The sequence below is a fragment of the Xyrauchen texanus genome, chromosome 48 (genome assembly GCF_025860055.1).
Source record: "Xyrauchen texanus isolate HMW12.3.18 chromosome 48, RBS_HiC_50CHRs, whole genome shotgun sequence".
In the NCBI taxonomy this organism is placed as follows: domain Eukaryota; kingdom Metazoa; phylum Chordata; class Actinopteri; order Cypriniformes; family Catostomidae; genus Xyrauchen; species Xyrauchen texanus.
In genome coordinates this window covers 8,214,103-8,226,346 of record NC_068323.1, presented here as the reverse complement: position 1 = coordinate 8,226,346, position 12,244 = coordinate 8,214,103, and the positions used below count along the sequence as shown (strand labels likewise).

Below are 12,244 nucleotides of genomic sequence, written 5' to 3'. Positions count from 1 at the left end.
GCGCAACAGTCAAATACGTCCATTTAGCATATTTTTTAGATTCATTTGATATAACCTTAGGCGTACGCAAAAACACGTTCTATATGAACATCCCCCAAGTCTTAATCTATGATTTTGTCTTAACCAACCGCAATAAGTGACAGGACATTTGGTCGAACGCTTCATTTAAATTGTGGCGGCACAATGAACGGATCAGAACGCAGGTGTTTCGAGACGCATTTTAAGAAGTTCTTTTAACTTGACATGGCATCTTATTTTGAATTTTATTTAGACTTGCAAAAACATTAAGAGACACGACAGCGAGACACGTTGCAGTGGACAAAAATGTTTAGCGCAAGTTTAAATACATTAAAACAACAATTGAAATATCGCAAAGACGGACGCAAATAAATGTTCTTTGAGAACAGCCCCAAAGTCTTTTGTCTGAAATAGCTGCAAACTCGACGAGAAGCTTGGTTTCTATTTCGCCAGATTTGCGATTGGTAGCCCCACCCACCGTGAAATCTTACTGGTCCAAAATCATCCACATAACTGTAAATTAAACATAAAATATTTTCTGATTGGCTGTGATTGTGCTGAAATTGTCAGATTGCTCCTGGTTAGGAATATCTTGATGCAGGAAAATGGTTTTGAATGCAGTTTCATGTTGACTTGGAAATCTTTGTAGCTCCGGATATTTGTAGTGAGTATAACGGTGGATGCCATGAAGAAGCCGACTGTCTGCAGACTGGCATCAATGTTACTTGTACCTGTCGGAGTGGCTATTCTGGAGACGGACGTGCTTGTTCCCCCATCAACCGCTGTGTAGAGGAGGCGAATGGTGGCTGCAGCGATTTCGCAGAATGCATTTTCACTGGACCAGTATGCTTAATTTTTCCCCCCTTGTGTTGATTTACTTAAAAAAGTCTAATAAGTGTAACATAAACATCACAATATATATAAACGGATCAATGCAATGTGTAACATTTGCGTTGTTGCAGAATGAAAGGCGTTGTGAATGTCTCGTGGGATATATCGGAAATGGAATTCAGTGTTTGGAGAAAGTGGTGCCCCCCATTGACCGCTGCCTGGAGGACAATGGTGGTTGCGATCCGAAAGCCACCTGCAAAGACCTTCATTTCCACAGTAAGACTTTGCTAATTTCCCACACTTTGCTATCCCTTGAATTTACGCCTAAATACCGACCGAAAATGTATGTATTTGAACAAAGGTGGAAATAAAGCGTTCTTTTGTTGCAGCAAAAACAGCAGGTGTTTTCCACGTCCGATCAACCGAGGGAAAGTATAAACTGAACTTCAGCCAAGCACAGGAAGCTTGTGAGGCACAGGGGGCCACCCTCGCAACCTTCTCCCAAATCTCTGATGCTCAACAGGTGACTTTGTTCAAGACTTGGGGGTATTTACCCTTAGTCACGTCACCTCAAGGGGTGGTATGAGACAAATACAAGTGGCGAATCGGCCAAGTGGTCATTATCATCATTTCACGGAAACACATTTATGTGACCAAGTGTAAATGGATTCCAGTTGGATGGCAATCCGATTAATAAATATGCATCGATGACTAAATGTAAAAATAGGCCTGACAATGTAAACCTTCAAAGGTGCCTTGAAAAGACCTAAATCATGTGACAAGTATGATTTTGTTGGTTTTCTTGTGGATTACTATCTAGTTTGGAAGTCTTATCTCATGCTATTGTCTTTTTTGTGTGCTTGTTTCAGTTGGGAATGCACCTGTGTGTGGCAGGGTGGTTAGACGGCAACAAAGTGGGCTATCCGATCAGGTTCCCTTCTGCTAAATGTGGGGACAACCATGTTGGTATTGTGCTGTACAAAGAGCCAGTCAACACCAGTTGGCCATATGATGCTTATTGCTACAGATTGAGAGGTATGATTGTCAAACAGAGGAATGTCTTTGCAGTTGTTATATAATTAGAAATTGTACACTACTTGATTATAGATATATGAAACTTCCAGTATATTACAGTCATTTTTTTGTCTTATTCAGAGGTGTCTTGTGAATGTGGACCAGGGTACATTGGGGACGGGGATTTCTGTAATGGTGACTTGGCCTCTGTAATCGCCACCACTACTAATTTTTCAGTTTTTTATACTGTAAGTGTACTGCAAAAAGTATTTTTTATATCAGTATTTTGTCATGATTTGCAATAAAAATGAGAGATTATCAAGTCATTTTGTAGTCGAGTACTCTAACCAATAAAAAGCGAGTAATCGGTTACTTATATATTTAATACTTAACCCTTATGTTATGCTCGCTCGTCATTTTGCCCCCTGGCGACTAGTTTTATTTTTACTTAATCCAATTGGAATAAAATTCCTTGAATTGGTTCACGTTTAAATAAGCTTTTTCAGAAAGTGCAGAATCTTAAGTACAGTATAATTCGGCGTTATAATTTAGTCAGATGTGCAAAGGTCAATTTTCTATATTCGATTTGTGTTTTTAATAGTCGAATAACTGGTGCAGAATGAGTAATCGATTAATCGATTACTTGTGCACATCCCTTATAAAAACTCTAAGCATCCTTAAAACAAAATACATTTACTAGGGCTAGCAATTTAATCATTAATTTATTCTGATTATGAAAATAATAACACGTAAAAAAACTAAATTACGGTTAATCTTGCCACCTCACCCGTATGTAAATTCTGTAAAAAAAAAACGACAAAAAAAACCCTGATGTTTTCCTTCAATTCAAGCTTGAAGTGCGGTTAAAATTTTTGGTTTTATGAGTGCCGTCAACAGGGGGCAGTCAGCCGCCTTTTCAAAACTCACAAGCGGCGCAGCGTCAGAATGTGCCGGTCACACAGGACGAGTTCTTGACAGCTGGTCTTGAAGAACACAACATGGATCTCGAGAAGTTTTAACTACTTTGAACTTGACATACCATCCTAAAAACGCTCCGTTTATTACTCTGAAAAAAATGCGATGCTTCAAAAGTGTCCATCTGATGCATATGTACATTAAAAGTAAACATTTAAAGTAGTGCATAGGCTTATTTATAATATGGGGATAAAACAAACAAACTTCTAAAGCCACTTTTTATATTGTGCAATCATTGCTTTACTGCCACAAAACAATTATATATTTCAATCTGTTGTATAACAAAGGTGTATAACAACAATGTCACACATTTCCTGTCTGTTTCCTCCTGCAGACTTTACTCAAATATGCAGAGGATGGAGAGGAAGGCAAGAATCTCTTGAACTTCCTGTCAGACCGCTCATCAAATAGTACAGTTTTTGTGCCTCATAATGATGGCTTCACTGCAAACAAGGTAATTTGTAATATAAAATAAACCAAAAAACGAATACCAGTGTTTGAACCACGATTTTGTTTTAGGGCTGGGATTCAAAGTAAACTTGTTTTAAAGCTGAGGTGTGTAACGTTTCCATGATCAAATACTTTATCCTATCTCAGTTAATATGCCGAGATAACTAGAAGTAATTAATTTGTAGGTTGATTTCCTCTGTGGTGATGTCAAAATTGCTCTGGTTGTTTGAGCGGCCTGTCCAGCCTTACACAGCAATATCGACTTGGGTGGGACTATCTGTATGGGGTGGGACTATCTGTTTGGGGTGGGACTATCTGATTGGCCAGGAATATCTGTTAGGGGTGGGACTATCTGTTTGGGGCGGGACTATCTGTTTGGAGCAGGACTATCTGTTTGGGGCAGGACTATCTGTTTGGAGCAGGACTATCTGTTTGGGGCGGGACTATCTGTTTGGGGCGGGACTATCTGTTTGGGGCGGGACTATCTGTTTGGGGCGGGACTATCTGTTTGAGACGGGACTATCCGTTTGGGGCGGGACTATCTGTTTTGGGCGGGACTATCTATTAGGGGCGGGACTATCTCTTTGGGGCGGGACTATCTCTTTGGGGCGGGACTATCTCTTTGGGGCGGGACTATCTCTTTGGGGCGGGACTATCTGTTTGGGGCGGGACTATCTGTTAGTATGCTCAGTGGCAGACGGAGGATGTGTTCTAAACATGCAATTTGAAATATTTTTTACTTTTGCAATTCCCTAAGGAAGAATTCACTAAACAATTGCACCACTTTTGCACATGGTATTTCGGTAAACTTGCCGATCTCCAGGAATTTGTATAATGTGACAGTTGGCAATATGACAGGGTTGAGCAAAGTTCAATCTTATGCAAATGCACTGAAACAATGCAGAGTGCAGGCAGTTGCCTCCTGATAGTTGAGCAGATTCGCATCCAGCAATCGCTTTTGTTAGCAACCTTTAATCTGTGAATGCTCCTTGAGAGTTAAAAATTTTATAGCTGTAAACTCCCTTTTTAAAAAAATATATCAGCATGAACCAGCAAGCTGGGAGACCAGTTAAGACCAGCAAACCATCTTAGGCTGGTTAAAGCTCTTATTTCTCAGCATGGAAGCTTTGCCAGAGCTGCACATTTCTCTCTAGTTGGACACTTTTATACTCATTTGGCCTTAAGTGTCTTAACCTTTGGCGCTTTGTTCATCAAGTATAATCTGTTAATTTTCTTTTTTAGAGCTTGTCATGGAGGGATTTACAGTATCACATATCGGCCATCAATAGCGTTCATTTCTATGAGGACTTGAAGCATAAAACAGCGATACCAACTCGCCTAGGCGCAAACCTCGCCATAATGATCCCCTCGAATTCCACCAGCCAGTCTGAGGTAAATAAACTTTAAGATAAGAATGTAAACAGACTATGAAAAAATCTGCTTTGTGCTTTAGGCCTGGCAGTTTAAATGCAATCAAAGTCATGTTGAGCTGGATAACTATATATTTTACACTGGTTTCTACAGGACTCTCAACCCCAAAAACAGGTGAATAAGAAGGTTATATTAGCCTGGAACATTCCAGCCATCAATGGACTGATCCATGTCATTGACGGTCCATTGACAGCACCCCCTATTGATGTAAGTAGACACTTTTGTACCAGTACAATGAATAATAATGAAAGACAGCTTTGCTTTTCAGAAGCAGAATGAGCTTTATCGCCAAGAATGCTTACACATACAAGGAATTTGTCTCAGTGCACAAACAATACAACAACAAGACAGAGATAATAAAATAAAATGTTTTTGGGTCATCATGGGTAATTGGATTAACGCCAGTGGACAGCAAATTACACCATCCTGAACAGCCATATAGCTACTTTTTCCAGATACTTCTACAAGTAATCTGAACTTTTCCAGAAGTTACACTCACACATGTAGAGTTCAGCAATAACATACTTTTTTTTTTTAAGTAATTTTTGTTTGTCACCAGCTTCATCAGATAGACAGACAACGCCTTTTGAGAACTATGACTCACCAAACTTGCTAAAACAAGTCAACATCCTGTTTGCCTGACATGGAAGCTGATATTTCAAACATTCCCAAACACTGTGTTGTTTTCAATGTATTAGTGGTAGATGGTTAATAGGATAGCTTTGCCAATATGTACTGTAGACCTCACTAATAAGTTCTGAATAAAATGCATTTAATTATGGAATAAGCCATTAATGGTGTTTGACGTAGTGACATTTATAATCTTTTAAAATGTGTGGCAATTTTAGGTGGCCCCAGTTCTTCCAATCTCCCAATCCAGTGGTGTCGCAGTGACCACGGTTTTGATTATTATCATCATTATCTGTATTGTTGTTGGTCTTGCGTACTATTTCCTCAAGCACAAGAACGATGCATTCCGTTTCCAGTATTTCAAGGTAAGTTCATGCAATTCAACTTAAGACATTTGTGTTGGCTTGACAAAGCCACCATATTGTTATTGTGTGAACTTAGTTTATGTGGTTTTTTAATCCCTAAACCTAGACCAACAATTCTAACTCCTCCTAGAGCTTTTAAGCTACATCTACCAAACTTGGCACAGACCTTCAGCTTGTTCTTAGTGTGCTTAATCATTTCAAATTGATTGGATTTACGATTTATTTGTAGCTGAGGATAAAATATCCTCATTCATTACAACAGCACTCTTGCTTATGTGATATTCCGGGTTCAATACGTTAAGTTCAATCGACACAATTTGTGTCATAATGGTTATTACCACAAAAATGTATTTTGATTTCAAAAAGCAAAACTCCAGGTAACAGTGAGGCATTTACAATGGAAGCAAATGGGGGCCAATCTGTAAACCTCCCATGTAAATGCCTCACTGTAACCTCAATTTTTCCTTTTTTTCAAAGAAAAGGAGGGACGGGTTGACCTCGGTTAATGCTGTCGACTGAGCTTAACTTGTATTGAACCAGGAATATTCCTTTAAAATTCCTTTTAGACAAGGCTTTGTCAAACCTACATGAAGGTTTGTCTTGACATTATATTTCATGTTCTTACAGAAATGTCCCGGATACTTAATTTAAGATAATTTTATCCGGTGATGTGACAGAATCTCTTTCAGAAGATTAATGAATGTAATAAAAGTCTTGTTTTCAATGTACATCAACAGAACGATGATGAAGATGGTGCTTCTACAAAGGCTGGTGGAAACCCTGCTTTAGTTTCCATTCCAAACCCTTTATACAGTGGCTACAGGGCATTTGCAGAGCCATTTGAGGTACATTTAGACAGTTTAATAAAGCCTTGTAGTTCCTGCTGAAAAAGACCCCAAAACAAACAGCTTAAACCATCCTAAGATGGTCTTAGTAGGTCTCCAAGCATGGTCAGTCTGGTCTTTTGGCTGGTTTAAGAGGGGGCTTGGGCACGTTTTAGCTGGTTGGCTGGGAGACGAGTTAGACCATATGAAGACCATGTTGGCCAGGCTAGGAGACCATCTTAAACCAGCGTTGACCAGCAAACCAGCTTTGTTTCAGCAGAGGTTGGCCTTTCTTTCATTGTGATCCTTTAAACACATTTAAAAGAACCCATTTTTGTTCTATCCCCTTCTTCATCAGATGTCTTTGAAACATTTATGATTTCGAATGTTTGTAAATCAGACCTCTTTAGCAAATGTTAATTCGATTTTGACGCTTTCCAGTTGAACCGCTCTTGAACAGACATCTAGGGAGATGTACGTTTGCAAGTGTATGAACAAAAGAAAATGTGTTGTTTCAGGAGCCGGCTTCTGCTACAGACACACCCAACCTCATGGACTAGCGCAGATATTAGAGCTGACCTCCTTTCCCATGTTTACCTGCAATCAGCAACTACTACAAAGAACCACACCAAAGGATGTGCGCTCATCTGTATCTGGTTAAATCAACAGATAAGACTTAAATGCTCTGTCAGTGCTCTATGTTGTTGGACCTGTGCAGTTAATAGTATTATTAATACATACCAATGTTTGATTTTGACATTTTTTGTTTACTTTTGATAGGGTTTTGGTATTGTGTTGGGGTTCCACCTGATGTTCAATATCAAACCTGGGCCCTGACGCAAAACCAGTTGAGAACCATTGTCCTAGACAACAGTAGCCTTACCATGCTACAATGGCAGTTCAATAAAGATAACAGCTGTTAAAATTGGTGAATTTGTTTGTAATCTGTTATTTTAGGGGGTTTCTTTTCTTGGCCAATCGTAAACAAAAATCAGCTATCAAGGGACTACAACAAGGGTCTCATTAACGTCTGCAACTCCAGTGCATAATCCCAGAGGTCTCGTTGACATAATAGAATGGTATTTTTTAACTTGTTCAGTCATAATGCAGACGGTTGCCTTAGCAACGAGAGAAGCCTGAAAATTCCCCAGCGGAATACAACCACCTGTTCATATTACATGACAACAAAGACAACATCCTTTATGACCTGTGATGTACAATGTTCCTGAAGGACAGTCAAATAATAAGGTTAAAGTTTTAGCATAAATCACCAGACGTCTATTTGATGTGTGTTTACATCCGGAAGACGTATTTTTAAGGTTCTTTTTGTCATCTGCAATACTTCTATAAGACGTTACCTCTTGGATGTCAATAAGACATTGAGCAGATGTCTTTGAGCCACTTATTACTTAGAATGTTTGTAAATGTCATCTTTTTAAGATGTTTAGCAGATTTTAATTCCAGTGGCGTTGGGTGTGGTTGAGGGTCTTAAGCCCCTGATTTATTATGCCAAGCCCCTTATCTTTCATATATATACCCAGGGGGGCGATCATTGATTCGTGCACATGCTAGATGGGCGCTGATTATGACCGAGCTGTAGTGTTAAGACGCTTCAGGAGATTGGACCTGTCTTAACTGCTTTCCTGTCACGTGAAAGAGTCTAAAGAAACGGAGCTCCATTCTAGAATCACGGAAACGCTTCCCTCCCATTTGTGCCATGGTGTTATGTTTACTGAGTGGTTGTTAAAATCAGTGATAATATTTCACCCTTCCCCCTCAACAACTGCTCATACGTGACGTGGGCGTGGCCCTGTCTCATGGCTTGGGGGTCGCATAACATGATTAGGACGAGCCAATCACAATTTATTATGCAAATAAACATTAGAATGAAGACCAAAAGCAATCGCTGTTTATATTTTCAATGGTAAACACAGTAACAGTTTAAGTCAGTGGGGCATTTTTCTTTTTACTTTAATGTTAAATTTATAGATCCTAATGAAATGACCTAAACAATGGTCAATTCAAATTAATTGCAGAACCTTTTTGGAGCAGAAGACAGAATACAAATATTAATATAATGTTTAAGGAATGTCAATACAGTACTGCCTTGCCACAAGGATTTTTCGGCATTCAAAAATAGACCTAAAAGCTTTGAACAGTTCTTAAAATGGACTGTATAGACGTAAGACTGTAAAGAGATTGTACTTAAAACAAACTTAATTCAAGATATATTCTCTTTAAAGACCAGTCATGAGCTTTAATTATCTGTTCATTTTGTTTCAAAGATGATAATTGTAGACGAGACAAGAATTGTTTTTGGTAAATTGAGAGATAATCCCAGGACTTTAGGACCTGGGGCTGATGAGGACTGCAGTGATTTCACAGCTGGGCTTCCCACCACCATTCTTTCATTCAGTCCCCATCCCCCCATTCTTGTTGTGCTCTTCCGCAGCAAAGCAGCGACAACCATCCCCGCTCAAACCATAGACCCAGAGGCTTGTGTCACACCTTTCATTGTGTTTGCATTGAAATATACAAAAGGAGACTCTAATAAATTCAAGACACCATGTAGTGTTCTTTAAAAATGTATGAGAAACATGAATTTTGAGATGAATGTGTTTGGGTAGTTGGGTATTTGGTAAAACATACAGATGTCTGACACCTGTCGTTCAGCAAATAAATGTCTAGTTTAAACAGCGCAATAAATGTTTTTAGAGCCATAGTATGCAGAAATAAGCTAAAGACATTTAGAGGGATAAAGAGATATGCAGACATCCAAGCACCATATTTATTAAATGTTACAATACACAGAAGAGTCATGCAATTCACTGCATCATTCTCAAATGTTTAACTCGGATATTTATTTAAATGTTGTCTAGAGCATATGGATGAACCCAGAGTTATCTAATAATAAGTCCCCTTTCTGCTGGTCAGAGTGGATTGTGAGGTTAATACACTCGGTGACCTATATGAGAGTGGAGTGTTGAGATCCTTTGAAAATATGGTTCAAAATTTTGGGATTCCCAGATCTTAGTACTTTAGGTATTTACTGCTGCACCACCTGCTTTGTACTATATTTGGGAGTAACATACACACCCTAAAAGCGCCAGATACTCTGGAAGTGGTGATTACTGCTTTTGGAAAAGGTCATGAGGCATCAGTGTATTACTCCCTGTTAATTCAGAGTCTGGGGATGAAGCTTTGAATTCTCTTAAAAGATTTAAACTTCATATTGGAGGAGGGAGTGAGGGCTAGGATTCTAAAAAGAGGTCAAGTCTAGAGATCTAGAGATGCAAGGGTGATGCCATTTAAGATTTTACATTGAGTCTATTGGATCCCCTCTATAGGCTTGGTCTTAAAGACACACCCACCTGCTGGTGATTCCATTCTGAAGACAGGGACACAACCCATGTTTTTTGGGGATGTGTTCAGATCAAAGAATTTTGGTTGAGGGTTCAGAGCTTTATGTGACATATTGGACACTCAATTTTCATTTTGCCCAGACTCTGAATCTTTGGTGATGGGACGGTCATTTATATTGGGGATAGTCATTAAAAAGTTGGGTCCTAGCCGGAGTTATGGCAGCATTCGAGGAGGTGATTTTTAGAAGGCTGGGAAAATGGGATTTGTTTGACAGGAAGTGGGGTGGTTATTTGGCTCTTTTGTAGGATCCTCAAGGAGGGGCAGTGGAGAGGGACTTCTAGTTTTATGTGTATGTGCAATCTAGTTGTTTTTTGAAAGTATACTTTATGTTTGAATTGTTGGTGAACACTGTACATGTTTGTGTTGGGTGGGGGGGAGGGGTTTAATGTATATAACTGATTCAGTATGTTGTGTTTGTTTGTCTTATGAATGAAATCAATAAAAAATTGTTAATAACAAAAATAACTGTCCATCGGCTAAAACCACATGCCCAGACCAGAGTAAATGAGCTTATGTCAGCCCAATAGAAGTTGAAGTTTTTAATAATAACACTTTTTCACATGCCAACCAAACTTTGCGAATGGCGAATCTTACCATAAGGCTTTTGAAACGTTGTCGAATATGCCCTCTACCACCCAGGCTGTTCAATCGATCAGAGCAAAACTGGTGCAGGAAGATTCTCTAGTCTAAATGATAATAATTAATGAAAATATGGGCCTAAATGTACATAGTGGGTGTGGCCAGTATTACTTATATGGCTTTAACTCTTGAACGCAATAAGCTATTTTCAAAAAAATTGGTAGATCAAAAGAAGGGGTAACACTGATAACACATGAAAAATTTGGCAGGCTTTGACCACTTGGTGGCACTAATAAGGAGTAAAAAAATATATAGGTATTTTTATAACTATAAGACCATTGGCCTGAATGACTTGAAGTTTTGCACGTGGCGTCTTTGTATGACATAAACCAATCAAATTTCCAATCAAAGGTTAACAATGGCCTATCGACATGAAACTGTGGGCCTGTTTGAATCTTGGTTGTAGAGGAATGGGTAATATAATTTTTTTTAAATTGCCAACCGGGAGGTGCTATCACAATTACATGCATATAAATGGCTGTATACTCTGCATGGTTTGATACAAAGTAATCCATATCACTTGACAGTCCTCTTCATCCTGAACATCTTTACCTCAAGAACCATTGCTGTCAATCAAGTTCTTTTAGTATCGGTCTAGTTAGCACTGACACTGTCACTTCTGTTCGTTTTTAAAATTCATATGGCCAAAAGGACCAGATAAATAGAGGCCACCAAGAGGCCTATGGCAGCTCCAAAAATATTGCTGTGCTCCATGACATGACAGATGGTAGAAATGGTGCGAGACAATTTTACTCCACCATTTCATTAATGTGGAAGAAGAAAGCCTTTGTTCAAACATATCGTGTCTTGGCTGGAATTTGCCCAATGGAATGTGAGAGACTCAAGAATCTGAGTTTCTATCATGCCAGACAAATAATTGGAGTTTCTCAAATACCAACCCAAGACTTGATGTGGTGAGACCATATATATATATAGAGAGAGAGAGAGAGAGAGAGAGAGAGAGATTTTTGTAACTTTCAGGCCTTGATGGCAAGTACTACATTGGTTTGGTGAGAAGAATGGTGGTGGTAGTGGCATCTTGTATTAGTGATACTTCCCTTTGGCAGGAACTGGACAGCTTAAAGACTTGTAAAAAGTAGTAGTAGTGTAAAAACTCCTGGTGGGAAAAGGGACTTGGAAGAGGATTCATCTTGAGAGTTGATGAGTTGACCTAATGTAGAGAAATTCCAACTTGGAGTTAAACCATTTTCATCAAACAACAACCAAAAAAATGATGTGATCTCATGTAAATGCATCTTCCTAGAATGTTTATATATTTGACTGAAAACAAGACAGAAATTCACATTAGGAAATTATTTTTGCTGTGTTGTTAGTTACACACTCCAACACAAAATTATGAAAGTCTAAGATGGTTGAAAATTTGTAAAGGCACTGTAGATAATTTGATTTGCAGTAAAAATAAGTGCAACAAAACAATCGCATACTAATTACATACCATTCTCCAAGACTGTTAAGCCACGGGAGGCTATGCAGTTTTAACTTGGGTGTCGTTAGGCACAACATAAAACAGTGCCTAAAATCCCTTTAAATCTGGTGGCAACAGCAATATGAAAAAATGCACCAATGTTCAATAGAATTATTATTAGTAAATTTAAAATTCGGAATAATTCATTTAGCAAAAAG

The 12,244-nt window shown here is 38.8% G+C and overlaps 1 protein-coding gene across 1 annotated transcript in view; it reads left to right on the top strand.

Moving 5' to 3' along the window:
- LOC127639588 (stabilin-1-like) overlaps positions 1 to 7,525 on the top strand; it is a 52,710-nt gene extending 45,185 nt beyond the window's left edge. Inside the window, exons 59-69 of the mRNA XM_052121688.1 lie at positions 668 to 861; positions 981 to 1,125; positions 1,239 to 1,372; positions 1,719 to 1,884; positions 2,005 to 2,111; positions 3,173 to 3,292; positions 4,531 to 4,680; positions 4,813 to 4,926; positions 5,568 to 5,714; positions 6,452 to 6,559; positions 7,057 to 7,525. Coding sequence (XP_051977648.1) covers positions 668 to 861; positions 981 to 1,125; positions 1,239 to 1,372; positions 1,719 to 1,884; positions 2,005 to 2,111; positions 3,173 to 3,292; positions 4,531 to 4,680; positions 4,813 to 4,926; positions 5,568 to 5,714; positions 6,452 to 6,559; positions 7,057 to 7,098 — 1,427 coding nt within the window. The 3' untranslated portion in view covers positions 7,099 to 7,525. The remainder of the gene's footprint in view (positions 1 to 667; positions 862 to 980; positions 1,126 to 1,238; positions 1,373 to 1,718; positions 1,885 to 2,004; positions 2,112 to 3,172; positions 3,293 to 4,530; positions 4,681 to 4,812; positions 4,927 to 5,567; positions 5,715 to 6,451; positions 6,560 to 7,056) is intronic.
- Positions 7,526 to 12,244: the final 4,719 nt, after the last annotated feature.